General features: G+C 37.7%; 1 protein-coding gene across 1 annotated transcript in view; it reads right to left on the bottom strand.

Annotated features, from left to right (window-relative positions):
• Positions 1-13,288: 13,288 nt before the first annotated feature.
• Positions 13,289-19,096, bottom strand: part of LOC132116105 (galactose-3-O-sulfotransferase 3-like) — a 39,463-nt gene continuing 33,655 nt past the window's right edge. The window contains exon 3 of the mRNA XM_059524696.1: positions 13,289-17,341. Within this exon, the coding sequence (XP_059380679.1) occupies positions 16,081-17,341 (1,261 nt within the window). The 3' untranslated portion in view covers positions 13,289-16,080. The remainder of the gene's footprint in view (positions 17,342-19,096) is intronic.

Genomic DNA, 19,096 nt, shown 5'->3' with positions numbered 1-19,096 from the left:
CGAAAGAAAACGACCGTTAGACGATAGACAGGTCAGATGTGAGAAACTAGACTTGAGATGACTAAGTCATGTTTTAACAATATAAAATGCTTTTTAAAAATGAATAGGCGTTTAATTTACGACCTCACTTAGTCCTCAGCAGGAACACGATTTCATTTGCTTGTGGACACTTTTGACATCCATCGTTCCCAAATGTAAGGTAGGCTAATTAAAATCTCTCTTAAGTTACTCTTTTTTTTTCTGAATTGGTGGTTTAGGTATGGTTTTGTAGTTTTAATGCAGACAGTATTCGTTTAAGCTTTAGATTTTCATGTGTAATGATCTAATTTTAAAAAGGCATATTATAATTGTGCAAAACATTATTAGTATGTTTTGTTTCTACGAAGTTAATTTACATTGTTTCCTACTATACTGTTATTTGCATTACTTATTTAGCCTATTAATCTAATATTATTAGATATTAATTTTTTTAATAATAAAAAAACATTGAATAAATAATTTAATGAATGAGAGAAATTGTAAATAAAAAAAATAGCAAACTTATATTAAAAATAATATTAAAATATTTAGTCTCTATGAAGTTACAGTGTCGTCGTCGACCCCCCCCATACTCACTTCAGTACTATACTGTTATTTGCATTATTTGTTAACTTTCTTAAATTCATATTAAATTATTATGTAATTATTTTATTTAAAAAAATAGAATAAATACAATCAATGAAAATGATTTTTAAAATAAAAAACGAAAAACTTTACGAATAATATTAGTTATTCATTCCAATATTTATTATACTTTTAATCAATTTATTATTTTTATTTTTTTATCAATTTTAATCACATTTTTCATAATTTATTTTAATCAAATTTGATTATATATTTATTTAATGGTTTTATTATGTATTTTTAATCATTTTAATATTTTTATTTTCATTTTTATTTCATGTTTATTTATTTTAACAGATTTTTATTTTTATTTTTCCATGGACCGCCTAGAACTCCCTTGTGGCCTCCTGGGGGTTGCCCACTATTTTATGATACATTTTATCCTTTTCTAAGCTTAATAACCCAAGGTCATCACTTTTGTTGTATGGAAAAGAGCAGTTTCTTGTTAAAAAACAAAAAAAACAAAAGGCCAAATAAGACATGAGAGTGAGTGAGATGACAGAACTGTTCCTTTAAAGGGAAGAAATGTCATCATCACATGCTTGGCAAACATACAGGCCTACGGTTCATACACAATCAGTAATACTGGGAACAAACCATTCAACCTGTTATCCTTTCTACATCTTAAGTGTCCCTTCTCTCCTCCCCTTTTTAAAAGGCTGCGTTTACACTTGGCATTAACATGCAACCTGGATGTTGTCCACATACACATTGAAAAGACAAGTTTAAACGCGCTTCTGTTAGGAATGTTATCCAATCAGCGTGTCCTGGTCCAGAGGTAGTCAGGGACGCATTGTGATCAGATCTCAGTGTAATGTAAATCCAGCCATCGTGTCTGCATTCACAAGTGGACGTCACGCAAAACCCCACCCCATCTCTCGTGAACTGTCTGAAGAGAGACAAAGAACACCCATGTGGAGCACTAGTTAGACTCCTACACTTGTCTTTGATTTGTAAAATGTTCTGCGACTGAAAATGCTTTTCAACAGAAAACCAAACACTTCAGGTCTGGAGACTTATTTAAATATTGCGCTGGAAAGGCAGATCCGATCGGTTATCCAGATAGAGAAGTCAGCTGATGAAGTGTAAACACTCCGTGTTCTGATTGACTTATGATCCGATCTGCTTGATCGGATCACGGTGATCGCATGTTAATGCCAAGTGTAAACACAGCCAAAAAAATCTCTGCTTCAGCAGCAAGAGGTTAAAAAAAGCAACACGCCACAATCTCCTCGCGCTCCAGTGCCCTCAGCCGTAATTAGTGCCGAGAGCTGACTGCTGCGCCTCTAGCAATCTCCATGCCTGAATAATGTGGACGTTTCCCCTTCGGCGCAGAGCAGAGGACCACACCACTGAGACAGAAGGCAGAAAGAGACACATCTCTCTAACAACCACCACGGGACAGTTTATTAAGGCATATAAGGACAGGGTCAACCCAGAACAGGCTAAGCTCAGGGGGGGAAAAAAACTTGTTGTTTAATTATAGTCTGCAGGCAAACTCTGGAGACGTGCCCCTCACAAAGCAATCATGCATGACCTAGGAACAAAATATGCTGCTCTGTCTCTTTGGTCAAGCTGTTGTATTGGGTCAGATTGAATCAGTGCTTCAATTAGGTAAACTCAGCTTGTCACAGTAATTAGGCTTGTCATTATGCCACATTGTTAGAAACATAAACGTTACAGTATCCTCAATACTGCCACATAACGAATTGATAACTCTAACTACAGCAGTGTAAGTATATCCAACTTTACCACATATATAGTAAATGTAAACTGATGTTTTCAATGCAAATTGCAGTGTGAACAGCCCTTTAGAAGTGAATCCAGGTCCCCATCATGTTATGATGACCCACTTATATTATGGTACAATTATGTAATTGGTGAATTTTTGATGGGAATAACTACAGAAACAAAGGAGCAGAGGGAAAAAGGGCTAAAAAATTATAAATTGCATTAACTTCCCATTCCATCATCCCAATATCAGTGGATTTTTTTTTTTTTATGTTTTAGGGGGTTTTGGTGAAATGCCTGAAATTAGGTCTGTGCCGAACATAAGTTCAACATATTTTCATGTTTTATTCTACAAGGCAGTTGTTTAGCTATCAAGTGGTGTATAAATGGGGCTCCAGATGTTGTCAGGGACATTAAACATCACTCCGACCAGTAAAACCACTTTCACAGCCTTGTCTGTATAATCCCACTCTTGCAAACAATTACAACTCATACTTTTTCATTTTTGTATTAGATTTTAAATAACCACTGGAAGGGTGGTTGGAAGTTTGTTTATGGCCTACATTTGGCTTTTTACTACTTGTGATTATACTGTATTTAGGCTTCAAAATTCATAAAAGTTCTGTTCTTTTGTGTAGATTATCTTGATTAATGAAACATGCATAAAACCATGATTTTTTTGTAGGTCACAGAGTTTCATTTCTGCAGTAATCCAAAAGCCAATGGAAAAATCCTGTTAGCTTATTGTCAAGGAAACCAGGATGATGTGAACCTACAGAAACATGTCATCCCTGCAGCTCTTTGTGTAGTTGCTGCATTTTTCCTTTTTGTGGCAGTATAGGCTGACTAGTTGGTCATCATGGAGATCGTCTCAGGATCCACATTGACTATATTCACTTGATTGTGCCCACAGAACCCTGCCATCCGTACATCACCCATCATACACTTATCTCACCAAAATACGTCCGATTTGGATGAGGATTAACCCGCTGGCCTCTCTTCCCGTCACATGCTCCAGATTTCCACATGGAAATCCCTCCCGAGGGACCCACAAGAGCCAGGATGCAAGCTGTCCATAGCTTCATCACCAAAGCAATGGCTATATGATTCAGTGTCTCAAGATGCCTGCAAGAAGGAACATTTTGTCAGTGCTGACTTGGCGTTGATCCCGTGACCTGCTGAAGAAGAATAAGAAGAGGTTACAGCCTGTGCGATGGAGACAGAAGACGTGGAGAAGTAACTGCAGTAATTTAACTTCAACAAGCTTTTAGCATCCAATCATAAATAAACAAACAAAACAAAAAAACCTTTGCTCTATGATGGCGTTTCTACAATTACAGAAAATAAGTACATTACCATCCTGATGCCTGAGAGAGACTGTAACTGCTCTCAGAAACAGATCATCAAAGATGATGGTTTGAATTAATTGATTAAGATAACAGTTTTTTAACAATCAGTCTTAGTTAGATTAAGCACAACTAGGGAATAGCTTTTATTGGTTATTATTATGTTGCTTTCATAGCTTTTAATCGAATTTATCAAGTTTTTTTATGCAACACAAAAAGAGAATATTTGAAGAATCTTTGTCTATTCCGCACAACAATGCTTCATATATTTTTTACTCTCTAAAAAGACAAAAAATAAGTCAGAAACTCAGAAAAGTAATCAGTAGTTCACATCATACGACTTAAATAAACGACTCGTATGTCTTTTTTGACAGATGCACATGCAAATTAGCTCTCAGCAATGACTAAAATTTCTACTTTTCTGTGTCATTGTCTTTTTTTGCCAGTGTCTTTTACCTTTAATTCGTTAGAAGTCAATAGTTGTCATAAAGTAACGGCAATGATCTAAAAAATAAATTAATTAAAAATGTTTGAGCTCATACTGAGATATTTTGATTGATTTATGGCAAATCTGCACTGAAGAAACATCTGACAAGTAGACTTAAGTAAAAGTCTCCATTTGACCTCCGTTTAACCTCACTGCAGTCTTGAACAGCAGAGATATTAAGGGTTCATTTGTCATCAGATCTGACTTTGTGTATGTGTGTTTAGGCACATGTACATTAGTGTGAGTCAATGAGTGTGAAACTGTACATGGAGGGAGAACATCAGGAATGCAGCAGGATGGCGTGTGAGAAACAGTGAGACGGTGTGAGACAAACAGGCAGGGAACGGAGCATGTAAGTGGGTGCTGTTCAGCTCAGCCTCGATCTTCTAACCATCTGCAGGCCACGTTCTCCACATTCAGCTTTAACCCTGCCCTCTGATAACACGGGTCACATCTAAGGGGCCTGCAATGACCGAGCACTGAAAGAAACACGCATCAATATGAAATAATCCCCAAACATCAGATTCTCTGTCCAGGGCTTCACACCAATCCTCTTTCACATATATGTGTCAGCAAAAACACGCCGCAGTGTTACATAAGCAGCCCTCTGCCAGCTTCACAAACACACCGCAACCAGACGAGAGGCAGAGAGACAGAGAGAGAAAGAATGATGATGACAAAGAAAGAAAAGAGCAGCGGAAAAAGAAAAGAATGATAGAAAGAAAAAGGATGACAAACAAAGAAAACAGCTACAGAAAAAGAAAAGGATGACAGAAAAGAATGATTGAAAAAAGGATGGCAAACCAAGAACAACAGAAAGAAAGTGGATGACTGAAAGAAATGAAGACATAAAAAGAGTGGCAGAAAGACAGAACAACAGAAAAAGAACAAAAAAGAGAAGAGTAAAGGAATGAGGAAAATGAGAGAAAAGAAAGACAAAAAGAACAACATCTTCATTTGGTCATTTGGTTAGACAGTAACCCTTGTTTTATGGAAACTCGAGAGCATAATTGTCTCTATTATGGGATTAATCTACATCTGACATTAATCTAAACCAGAGCTGTCCATTCCTGCTCCTGGATGGCCATAGATTGGGCCTCAACACACCTGCTGGGATCCTGAAGAGCTTGATTACTGGAGCTAGCTCGGGTGTGAACTATGCAGGACAGTGGCCCTCCAGGAGCAGGACTGGACACCTCCAACTGAACTAATGGAAAGTAAGAAGGGGGAAAAGAACAACAGAGAGATGGACAGAAATGAATGACAGACAGAAATATAGAAAAAGATAGACTGACACAGACAGAAAGAACAACAGACAAAAGAATGTAGAAAAACAGAAAAGAACAGCTGAACAGAAACATACAGAAAAAGGATAACAGACAAAATGACAACAGACATTGAAAAAGAAGGAAAATCAGAAAGAAAGAGAAGATAAAGGGATATAGAAAAATACAAGGAATGAGAGGAGACAAAAAAGAAGCCAGAAGTATAGAAAAAGATAAACAGACAGAAAGAACAACAGACACAGAAAAGGACAACAGACAGACATAAAAAGGAATGACCAAAAGAAAGACAGACTCTCTTCAAGACAGATGGTAATATGGATATGGAAAAATAGAGGGAACCAGAGGATATAGAGACGGACAGAATTAACAACAGACACAGAAAACGACAAAACGAAAAAGAAATACTAATCTAACCGTAAGAACAAGGGTCATTATCTAACCACAAATGGAAAGACGAGTAAGCGGGATTGATGTGTAATTGGAGGAAGGGTTTAGAGCTGATGAGAGTTTACACATCCACACAAACACATGGCAAATGTGTCCCAAAACACGATGGACACATCTGTCCCTCAGCCAAATTAATCACAGCAGAACAGTCTGACCGCTCTCTCTCTCTCTCTCACGCAAAACAATCATGCAGAGACATTTACTGAGAGATTACGGTCATAATCCATCTTTCCATTCGCCAACAATCACACCTTTTGCCATTTGTGCAAGACAATTCCAAATTAGATGACGTCTGTCAGTTAGCGTTTAATCCCAGTCAACTGGAGAATTAAATCTGGCCACGAAAGCATTACAATGCCAGGCTTGAAAAGAGACTTTACATTCATTCGTAAAACTCCCAGGCGGTTCTGCGTGGGAAAAGCATAGATTAACTGTAACTAGCAGTGGCGTGACAGTAGGGGGTTCTGCAGAGAACTCATCCAAGGGGAAAAGACCCCATTCACACACCGTAATCCAATTCTGAGAGTCCCTCGGAGGCCCCGCGCAGAACGGCCGGGCTTGATTTCAGACTCGATTGCAGTTCTTTAAAAACCGGAGCCTGAAGGGGGGTCGTATTGCACATTTGCACACGCACAAAAACACAAGCTGCCCCTGGTCCTCAAATCCCAGATCCACGGCATAGTGACTAGTGAAAAACAACTCGGATTACCTAATGTCCATGCGCTTTTATTTAGGGCTTGAGTTACAGGGGCTTTCAGAAACACAGACGGGAAAAAGAGCGAGGGGTATGGATTGGAAACAACCTCCCGAGGGACCCATATAGGCAATGCAGCATTGATGTTTAATGATGGCACATCTGCTTTCACTCGCTCTGTGTAATCGAAGGCACACTCGACCCGTCTGCTAATATCGAGCCGTGGCTTTTTAGTAAAGAGTGAAATCTTGTTCATCTTGGCACGAGTCTCTTCATGGTTCATCGATGGTATTAATCTCCGGGCGGGATATCGGTCGTTGTGCTTTACTGCCTGATAAACCAAATGAAGTGGAGATTTTATCGTCGGTCTTCACCGATATCAGATCTGGTGAAGGAAAAATAAACACTGAAGGTGAAGATTTCATGCAGTTACGTTCAGAATGGCAGATTAATCAACATGCAGTGTGTATGATGCACATTATATGTTAATGCATGCATTCAAGTTTAAATGACCTACAACATTCACCAAAATGTGCAGTACACAAGATATTATCCCATTATGCAATGTGCTCAACTTAACCTTCCACTTCCACTGTGATAAATTCACTGGAATATCAACATATGGGTATTCATTCATTCACTTGCATTATTAATTTAAAATTAAAGGTGAATGCCGAACATTTTAACACAGAAATGAAAATACATGAAATGAAATAGAATGTAAATAAATAAATACATACATACATACATAAATATTTGCCAGTCCAAAATATATATTTTTTTTATTTAAAGACATTTTAGCTGCTCATTTTCATAAATTAAAAAGTGAATGCCAAATATATATTTTTAAACAAACTAACAAATAAATAGACCTTTCATTCAATTGTGACAAATTAACCGAAATATCAGTGGCCAGTCAAAACATTTTTATTTAAAGGTTATAGCTGCTCTTTTCCATACAAAACAAAGTAAATATTGACCACAATATCAGGCTAGATTTTCAAAGCCAGGTTTTGAAGGCAAACAGCCTTTCCCTCAAGTTTTCACAACAAATCCTGGCCAATCGCTTCGGGGGGTAAAATACATGTATTTTGGTGCAGCTCCCCTGTACAATTTGTATTCCAGGGGCCAAATATCACATTTTTGGGGTCACTTCAACCTGTGGACATGGAATACAACCCGTGGCAACAGTGTTAAAGTGCCCGATTCCACTGGAAAACAACAAACTTGGCAACACTACCCTCACATAAAGCATTGTATGTTATGTGAGGGTAGTGTTTCCAAGACTTCAGAAGACCTGTAATATAGCACAAGTCATATGATTGTCTTTTAGGATACTTTTATGCCACTTTTTGTATTTATAGGAGCTTGACAGCATCCTTCCACGTTCACTTTCATTGCTTTTTTTTTTTTCAAAACATCTCCTTTTGTGTTGCATAGAAGAATTTATTTGTTACAGTTTTCTAATGTAATAGCTCTAAAAAAATTAATTTATTCCCGTGATTTAACCTGCATTTTCAGCATCATTCCTCCAGTCTTCAGTGTCACAGGATCCTTCAGAAATCATTCTGATATGCTGATTTGCTGCTCTAGAAACATTTCTGATTATTATTAATGTTGAAAACAGTTGCTGCTTTATATTTTTTGTTGAAAAATGGATTCTTTGATTCTTTCAGAAAGTTGGAAAGAACAGCATCGACTTAAAAACAGAAATCTTTTGTAACATTATAAATGTCTACTGTCACTTTTGGTCAATTTAATGCATCCTTTTTCTTGCATCCAATTCTTACTGACCTCAAGCATTTGATTGGCGCTGTACTGTATGTGGCACAATCCATGATATCTCAGCAGTCTAAAGAAGTCTTAAGATGGCTGTGACAGAGCAGCGCCTCACAAGCTGTTGTGTCTTTGCCCCGAGCGGCCTGCAATCTGTGCACACACACACGCACACATTTATTATTCTGTCACGCTCAGGACTTTCCACTGACCGCTGGTTTTTACAGAACTAATGATAGTTTCCAACCTAAAACTTGACCTTCACTGTAACCTTTCTGCATTTTTATATTAAGCATATTTATTAACTGGTTTTCCTCATAGGAAGCATTTACTGAAGGACACACACACACACACACATCAAGTACATTCCTCAGGGCAGTTGGGCTTGTTTATTCTCTAGTGATGGAGTGGATCTCTGAAAGTCTCTGTTGGCTGCAGGGTCTGTAAGAGTCCTGAATAATTCACCTCCGAGCATCATAAATATTTAGTCTGCTGCTGAAAGATCAGCTGCGTGGAGCGGCCGCTCGCTCACAGACTAAACTGCCAGCGTGTGTGTGTTTGGGGCATTGAAGGGTTTTAAATCCTTACTGCTTAGTGTTAAAATCTCCCATCATCCTTCCTCTGCCTCTCATATTTCTGCTATTTTTCATCTACTCATCTGTTTTTTCCTCTGAAGGGTCGTCTGTGCCCACTCGCTTGCTCTCTCTCTCCCACACACACATTATTCTGCTCTCTTGGTCTGTTTCCTGGAGATTTCCTCTCTTTATCTCTCCATCACCTCACTTCTTTCTCTCTCACTGTTCAACTTGTGCATTTTACAGCTTGTTAAATTTGATTTCTGTAAGACTTGAATATACCATCAGATAAATAATGTGTTTAAGGGTTAATAATTGTGTAATTTTATACAAAATTAATCATGTGTAATATACTTTATTTAGATATGCAATCAGAAAGCAACCACCGGAAAAGAAATAATTATGTAATTACTTAATTAATAAGTGATGTTATTTGCTGTAAAAAAGGAAGGTATGGTAGTACTAGAAACAAACTTTAACTGAAATAAAATATAAAAATGACATTATTTTATTTCAGCTATAGCTGCCGAGGCAACATTTCTTATTTTCATTAATCTTAACTTTGTGCTAAAATACAGAAAACTCCAATAAAAATAAATAAATAAATATATTGACATATTTATGATAATAATAATGTTATTTTATTGTTATTACAAAAACACAAAATTATTCAAACTTTACAAAATTAAATAAAAACAAAAATATTAATAGAAAATATAATATCCCGATGACACCAAAATAACACAGATGTAATTCACTGTAAAAAATAAAAAAGGTGACAATGTTTACAGTATGATATATTATGGCCTGTATATCTGCTTTGACAAACATTAACTAAATAATAAAATGCAACACAGAACTCAACAACTGTAATAACAGAAATAATACAAAATATACAATATTGATGAAATGCTTAATTACCTTGAGTTTGCCAAAGATGACCAATGTCATGTGACACTGAAGACTGGAGTAATGATGCTAAAATTCAGCTTTGCATCACATGACTAAATTACATTTTACATGTTACTTTGAATTGTAAAAATATGTCACAATATTACTATTTACTGTATATTGTGATCAAATAAATACAGCCGTGGTGAGTGGAAGAGACTTCTTTAAAAACCATAAAACATTTAATTATAACTTTTGACTGTTGATATTGTTAAAGTACATTTTTCACACACACACACGTTTGTTTTTGTGTAAAGTGTGTTCATCCCATAGGTGTAATGGGTTTTTATACTGTACAAACTGTATATTCTATGGCCCTACACCTAACCCTCACAGGAAACTTTGTGCATTTTTACTTTCTCAAAAAAAAACACGTTCTGTATGATTTATAAGCGTTTTGAAAAATGGGGACATGGGTTATGTCCTCATAAGTCACCCTCTCCTTGTAATACCTGTGTCATACCCATGTCATTATACAGAGTTGTGTCCTTATATGTCACAAAAACAAGAGCACACACACACATATATATATATATATATATATACACACACATGAGGGACACAGGTGGCACCTGTTCTGCAGAATGAGCCTCCTGCTGTTGCCATCCCTGTCTTTTCAGTCCTGTGTGTTTCTCCTTTTGCTCTTGAATGAACTGATCTGTTTGGTTAGAGACAGGACACACACACACACACACACACACTCTTCACTCTTTAATGCCGCGGGGCAACCGCCTACAGAAAGGCAGTGAACACAAACACAGCGCTGATGCATCACAAAGCTACAGGAGCAGAGCAACACGCAGAATAGTCTGTGTGTATCTGCCTGTGCACATCAGATTTGACCATGTTTCTGCTTGCTTATTATAGACCTAAATCTGCAGGTTACTTGCATCCACAGAAAACACTCTTACCATGAGACTAGAAGCTAAAGGATTACATTTCTGTAGGGAGGTTGGTTTCCAATGTAGAAGTCCTGAGAGTGTTTAAGTGAGTTGCAATGTTGTGGGTGTTCTTAAGGTCTTTTCACACTTTAACCCCAGGTAAACTAAATACTGAGTTACCTTGCTTCAGGTTTCAAGCTATGCATGATTACCCAGGGTTAGTATTTAAGTTTTATGCATTCATAAACTGATAACTGATTCTTAAACCCCGGGTTAACGTTATTATTTGCGGTGTCTGTGTCACTAATTGGATGAATGCACCACGTGACCAGTTTACATAATGGCTATAGCATTGCACATCCTAATTGTGCTTGCTAAATTATGTTTCATCAGTCAAAGCGTCTCTATCTGCAGGTAATTCAGCTGTAGTGATATCTGATGCATTTGTCCATATAAAGGATTTCCTGAGTCTCACTTGAGAAACAGACATTAAAGTATGTGAGTGTTAGGGTTAGGGTTAACCCTGCTCCATAATCCTCAAATCATCTCATTTTGGGTAAAAACAAAAAAAATAATACTAAAGTACTCTGCAACGCAGTAACTTGAGTAGTTTTTCAGCAAACTACTTTTTTACTCTTACTTGAGTCATATTATTTTTCAGTACTTTTCCTTGTATTCAAGTAAATTATTCCTTAAGTAGCAATACTTTTACTTAAGTACAATTTCTTAGTACTTTTTTTTTCCGTGTTTTTGTCTCGTCACTGTCATTCTGTTGCTCTGTGGACGCTTCTGTCATGAAAACAAATTCCTCGTATGTGTATACATACATGGCAATAAACATAATTCTGATTCTAATTTTATTATTATTTATCTATTTATTTTGGTGAATAATAAAAAAAAAAATCTAAATTAGTCAAATAAAAATAAATAAATGTCACATTGGAAATGTCACAAGGTCAAGTCAAGCACACTGCATTTTCTTTAACCTAAAGTACTGAAGTTGATATAAGTATAAAAATAACAAAACTGCTTTGAAAGAACTATAATGAAAATGTAAATATCAACCTTTAAATGAAAGGTTTTCAGTTCTCAGTAGTACTGTTGTTATATAACTATTAAAAGAGTTTCACTGACATAGAAACCTGCCGACAAACATCCATTCCTGAGTGACCATGTTAAACCATGTGATTGTGTTCAGAATCTAGAAGCTCCTCTTTTTTCATTTTACTGTATAGCTGTTCCTATAGAGCTATAGATTAATGACACATCCATGACAGTGGCAGAGGTTTATAAAACACTGCAAAGCATTTTAAAAACATAAGATGTTTTGGGTCATATTAAAATGCATATAAAAAAGCTTTTCCCAGCAGGGATAGGGCTTGTTAAATTCAATTTCTGTAAAACTTAAATATTCCATCAGATAAATAATTGTTTAAAAGCTAATAATAGTGTAGTTTTATACTAAATTATGTTTAATACAGGTTACATAAATATGCAATCAGAACAGCCACTGTTTAAAAAAGTGATATTAAATTTGCTATAAAATAAAAATTGTTATTTAAAAAAAAAATTGAAAAAGTTTTTCAAGCTGGGACGTTACCAACATCAAATGTTATTCATATATTAATATATATATATATATATATACACAGTACAGACCAAAATTTTGGACTCACCTTCTCATTCAAAGAGTTTTCTTTATTTTCATGACTATGAAAATTGTAGATTCACACTGAAGGCATCAAAACTATGAATTAACACATGTGGAATTATATATGGAATTATATACATAACAAAAAAGTGTGAAACAACTGAAAATATGTCATATTGTAGGTTCTTCAAAGTAGCCACCTTTTGCTTTGATTACTGCTTTGCACACTCTTGGCATTCTCTTGATGAGCTTCAAGAGGTAGTCACCTGAAATGGTCTTCCAACAGTCTTGAAGGAGTTCCCCGAGAGATGCTTAGCACTTGTTGGCCCTTTTGCCTTCTGTCTGCGGTCCAGCTCACCCCTAAACCATCTGGATTGGGTTCAGGTCCGGTGACTGTGGAGGCCAGGTCATCTGGCGCAGCACCCCATCACTCTCCTTCTTGGTCAAATAGCCCTTGATGCCTTCAGTGTGACTCTACAATTTTCATAGTCATGAAAATAAAGAAAACTTTTTGAATGAGAAGGTGTGTCCAAACTTTTGGTCTGTACTGAATATATGCATGCGCACACAAATAAAGATGCATTAATGCATCATGCTATTAACTTAGGCTTACATAATCACTCTAAATAGCAAAAAAAACATGTTTGAGAATATTATATTTTACATTTAAACTGCAAAGTGTCCCAGGGTGGGCCAGCTGAAATATCATGGCACCACCCTTTCTACTTAATGCTTAGCCCTTTGTTAGTCAAAAATGTTGAACTATTCCAGATTTGAATGAAGTGTGTGAGCCAGAAGGGTGTTGTTTTTCCAGCTTTAATGGTCAATGTTTTCACATATTATTACATAGCTTCAGAAGCCAACATCTGATTGTCAGAAGCATCTTATTCAAAGCCCCTAAAAATCACTGAATATGTAGCAGTTAAATAAATAGAGAATGAAAGAATGAATTGGACGGGAAAACATCTAGTGTCATCTAATCATTCAGCACAAAAAGCATGAAAATCTCTCTCTTCACAGTCTTCATGAAAAAGTTGTCCAGTTGTACAGCAGATTCTTTGTATACAGTAAATTATGGCAAATCACTCCATGCTTTACTTCTCATTTCTCTTACAATACATCGGAAATGAAAACAAAAACAAACAAACAAACAAACAAAAACTTGAAGTGTCAGCAGTAATCTACCGAGAGGTTTTCTAACCCAAACAAGAATGCAGAACGAGTCATGTGTTCAAACTTCATCTTTACATTTTAACTCAAAATTGTGTTATGTTCCACAGAAAATACATTATATACAATCAAAGAGCACTTTCTACATGTCTAATGGCTTGATAGTCTTTAAGGACTGAGATGCTTCCACTAACAACAGTTTTAATTTTGTTATCCAAGTTTTTTCTAATTTTGAAACATGAGAAAATGTTGTCTTTTAGATTTGTAGATCCAGACTGTATGTTCACAACAAATAAAAACTGTATTTCTTTAGGTACTATCTAGCACTCCTAAAAAAGGAGTTGGTTTATGGGCGAATTGTTTCAAGGCGCTCGTGATGCTTTGATCTACATCCCTTCATTTGACTAGTAATTTCCATTATGGTGTATACCATTGCTATAATGCTCCAGATACTATTCTCTACAATACAGTACATCTGAAGAAATACAATAATGGGATGTTACCAAATGAAGGATGCCTTTTCATTTTGAAAAAAGAAAGGGAGTTCTTATTGCCAGAAAGTTTGGGAGAGAGCAGCAAATTTAGCATCCTGTCCAAAAATATTTTCCTCTACCGAACAAACATTGTGGCTTTGAACATCAAAGAAACAGATATTAAAAATTATGTTCTTTAAGAGGCTGTTCTTTCAGAGGTATTCAGTTTCTATTTGATACCCTAAATCAGTGTTTTCCTCAACCTTTTTTATGGAGACACTTCAGCAGTACACATTTTGGATGTGTCTCTTATTTGACCCATCCATATCAAGTCTTGGACTCTCTAGTGAAGAGTTGAGTCAGGTGTGTTTGATTAGGAAGCGTTGAAAATTTGTAGTGTTGGGGTGCCTCCAGGAACAGAGTTGGGAAATACAGCACTAAACCAGTGGTTCTCAACCAGTTGGTTCCAAGTCTGATTTGCTGCGTCCAGTCATACTCTATGGTAATTTGGTGTAAATTTATTTCAAAGTCAGTCCTGTATTGCAAAAGCAAACCAGCTGTAAAGCACTGGCTTAAAAGATGGGAGTGTTGCGTTTTAAGTACAAAGACACAGTCAACAGACTATGCATTTACGTTCCACTGGCACGAGTCTTTGTGTGGGTGGCCACCATTCACTCGGTCACCAACCAGTACCTCTACATCACAGTGCCTTTGTTAAGTGAAGCTCCAGTAAAGAAACGTTAGGCCAAAAGCACACTCTACACAAGTATGCAAAAACAGGCGTTAAATTCAATCTAACATAGCTAGAAGTTTTTGTGTATGCTTACTTGTGTGTAGAGTATGTCATAAACAGACAATGTGGAGCTGTATTTCCTACTATAATTTAATTACATAAGTTAAGATATTTGCAAGTGGAATGCAGTATAAGCATTATCCCCAAAAAAACATATAGATGAAACTAACACACTTTTTTACTCTGGCTTATAGCATATAGCAATTCTTCATAACTGACCTCGTTTGGGTCCATGTGGACGAATTGTCACTATTCCCAGCTTCTAGTTGAGGCTGAACCTCTCTGATCTGGTCTGTAGTGGCCTCATAAAAATGCAGGGCTGTGTAACCCTAGCACTGCCCAAAGAGAGTCTAAAGAATAAATGATTCAATATTTAAATGTCCTTCGAGATGGTTGCATCATCATCGACGCATGATGCTGGGTTTTTGGACCACAACTGAAGAGTCAATTATGGTGATTTGTGGCTCAGGTGCAGCTGTCAGTGTGTTGATAAGCATGTGTAAAAGATTATGCTCAAACAGAGCACCATTGATAAAAAGACTACCAATGGCCAGATTAAATTACCAGAAAAAAGTCTTAACTCCAAATATCAGCAAAGAAATATTCTAAGACCCTGCTGGAAAAACAAGTTCACACCAAGCTGGTTTGTAGCTTGTCGTCTATAGAGGTGGTCCTAAACAAGCTTGACCAAAACAAGATTCACCTAAAGATCACCAGCAGGTAATACAGCTGATTTATCCTCTAGACAAGATTGGACCAGCAATAACCATAAGAGATTAGCTATAACTAGCTAGTAACCATGTAAAACCAGGTACCAAATAAAATTGATTTAGGATTTTCCAGCAGGGTAATGATGGCTTAAATGCACAGTAAGTGCCATCATGTTTATGTGGAGAGAGAGTCCTTGGGATATTGAGAAACATTCCAGATGTCAGGCATTTAGACTTCAATATACAGTATATTTTCCTTGACCATTTTACATTTCAATTTGAGAAACACAAAAATATTTTTTTCTAACTTTTAGAACAAGAGTTGTGAGCGTACATTTGGTGGTGCTCACATCCAATACATATGAGGTATGACCTCAAGCTTTCAAGTAATTCCAACATCTCATGGACATTTAGCTGCAAGGAATGGGGAATAAATTAAAATAAGTTTATTGGGAAAGCCGTAGCGCTCCTTTGGTGCTCCGAGTCTCTGAGGGTCGTGGATTCAAACTCGGAGCTGGGGATTCTTTGTGTGCCCGTACTTGTCCCACAATTCGTGAAGTCTGCTGGGAGTTCCGTAATGGAAACCGCTTTCGATAATGTAGGGACTCTGAGCGCAGCAACAATCGTGTGTATTGCACTTCGGGCATTACCATCTTTAAACACTCATCTCGTGGAGGAACACGGCCTTTTTGTGTCATGTTAACTGGTAAATCATACCCAACAATTTCCACTTTGGCACTGGGCTGCCAAGGACGTAATTCCTTATTCGTGATCTGTGCAGCAGAGCGAAGCGGTGGCAAATTCCCTCCGAAGCAGCTCCGGACAAGTCGGTCACGAGACTGACGCAACAGCTGGACTTCCCGCTCAACACACGCTAGTCCCATCGCTCTCAGCTGTCGCCACAACGAGGCATTGAAGTGATCATACAGTACCGAATCTATAGCATTCCAGGCTCTGATTTTGGCTGTATTTTCACCTGAAAGGCTGCTCTTGGAGTCAGGTGTGCGCATGTTGAGACTGACATACAGAACGTCGTCGAGATCCCAAGACAATAAGCGGCGGAGCAGCACCAAGGATTCGTCAAAGTATTCTGAGATCATAACTAACGAGAAAACTCGCTCCATTTCTGCAGCGAATCGTTTGGCATATGCCGGCGCCTCCGAAGATGGCCTGTCTTTATCACCGCCTAGGTCAAAGGTCAGTGTATTTCTTGCATACATTGAATCCTTCTCTTCTGGACGATAGTAGCTCCAAGGATGGTCCAGGAAAGTCTCTAAAGAGCCATTTGGGACACGTCTAAAGCTAAGACAGTATTGATTGAAGTAGGTAAACAGAGACTCAAACATCGCTCCCGGTTCCCGCAATATCGTGATGTAGATTGTGTTGTTGGGCATTAGCCGTCGAAGCTCAGCCGGGCTGAATCGTAAGTGATTGGTGATGATGTCAGGTGGTGTGGTGTGTGGGTGAACGAAGTGGGCACTGAACGGTCGAGGGTAACAGAACTGGTGGTCACATGTGGTAATAGGCAACGCCACAGTGAGGTTGTTGCGCTCAGCAAAGCGGAAAAGGATGTTCTGCACAGTGGAGCTGGCCGTTTTGTGCGTCTTAAGGAAGGCTACACTGGTGTGTTTAGCAGAAGGTCCACTGTTGCTCTGGGTTGAGGAGGACGTGGAGGATGGACACCCCAACCAGAATGCCTCTAGCGTCCTGCAATCAGAGGGAAGAATTAACGCAGAAATAAAGACATGTTAAAAGAAAAATGGTAATGCAAAAACAAATATACCCTACTCATAAAACTTTGTCAAGCCTTAATGTCCTTGCATTTATTCAAAATTTTTGCATGCAAAAAAAAATTTGTGTTACGTTGTGTCAATAAAATCTACCCAGTGATAAAGGTGGAGCTCTCCTTCCTCTCTGCACAATTTCAGGTTTGCACTGACTCAATATTTCCTCGTTATTTTTCTTTTTTTAAGAGAAAGGACAACAAAATCATCCTCACAGTTTTTAGACTCTATTTTGTATTAATTAATTAAAATCAGGGATGTAGTGGAGGCTAAATGCAAGTAAACGCAGTACTAGTTTCATATTGTTCATTATTAGTTTCATAGGTTGTTTGTTGTTAAACCCAAGACGAAGTTTTTCATATTGCGCTGCAACTGTCAGTGCTGACCAATTGCTTGCGGTGTTGACAGTAGTAGTGGGAAGTTCGGATCATTTTACTAATGAACTAATCTTTTCTCTTTCCATGTCTATGGGACTGACAGGAAGAATAAAAGACTCGGACCTCACCTGTCAATTCAGAACCCATATGTTGCGTAATGTGCATGTGCGGTCAACACAAAATGAACGAATCACTCTCTGAGACAACTCGGTAGTCCAGAGTCATATTAAAGATTCGTTCAAAATGAATGAAACGTTCATGAACGACACGCAACAAACGGCATCAAGATTCAAATATGGATATCCGGCATTTTTTTTTAAGCAGTAATATCTTCACTAGAGGGAGCGGGGGCCGGTGAGAGGATTTTTCACGAGTGAAGATATTACTGCGCCAAGACGAAGTGCTTACAAGCACTTGCCATGGTATTCCGCCATACAATATAGTTATCCATTTTACACGCTTAGAAAAGCGCAACGTTTTGTTTTGCGTTACCGTCCTAGGTCGAGTTACACTACGCGAGTAACTTTATTTAAATAGGGAAAACGTGGAGGTGTTTGGTAGCTTCTCTGCTTGGCCCATATTGAATGAATGGGCTAAGCTAAGTGCTTTCAAAGTGTCACCGCGCCCCAAAGCGGTTGAGTGCACGCACCGAGACGAGAGAGGTATGTATCAACTCGTCTTAATTAAGGGAAAAACATAGTTTAATATGAAAACACGGTGGAGTATCCCTTTAACTTAATTTTACAGACATTAGATTAATGTGTGAATTGAATAGTGATTGTGTGACCTATATGAGGGAACAACCAGTGATACCCTTGGTAGTAATATCAAATGATAGCCTATAATGATGTCATCAGGATACACGTACACCGGTAGGCAGTGGCCCACCTTACCGTGACCATGATGTGGTCACCCAGAATTTATAGTTTACCCACCTCTTTTTTTACCACTACACCTCTGATTAAAATGAATTGGACTCAGGGTGCAAGGTTTCTGTGTGTGATGAATATGAAAATTTCGGATTCAGTGTGCAATAACCTTTAGCCGGTTTGCTTTTTTCAGCTGGCCACTTCTGGCCTGGTACGTTGGTTTAAGAGGCATTTCGGGGATTTGGTCAAGATGGGAGACCAGTTGGCCAGGCAGCTAAAACAACCATGACCAACAAATTACAGGTTAAAGGTCATCTTTTCGGCAGCAAGAATCAAATGGAATAGACTAAAAACAATGAACGCAAAAATAGTGATGCTCCGAAATTTTGGCAACCACAAATATCTGGCCAAACTAGTTTTGGAGGTCCAAAA

This window comes from Carassius carassius, chromosome 3 (genome assembly GCF_963082965.1).
Source record: "Carassius carassius chromosome 3, fCarCar2.1, whole genome shotgun sequence".
Lineage (NCBI taxonomy): Eukaryota > Metazoa > Chordata > Actinopteri > Cypriniformes > Cyprinidae > Carassius > Carassius carassius.
This window is presented reverse-complemented; position numbering and strand designations above follow the sequence as displayed.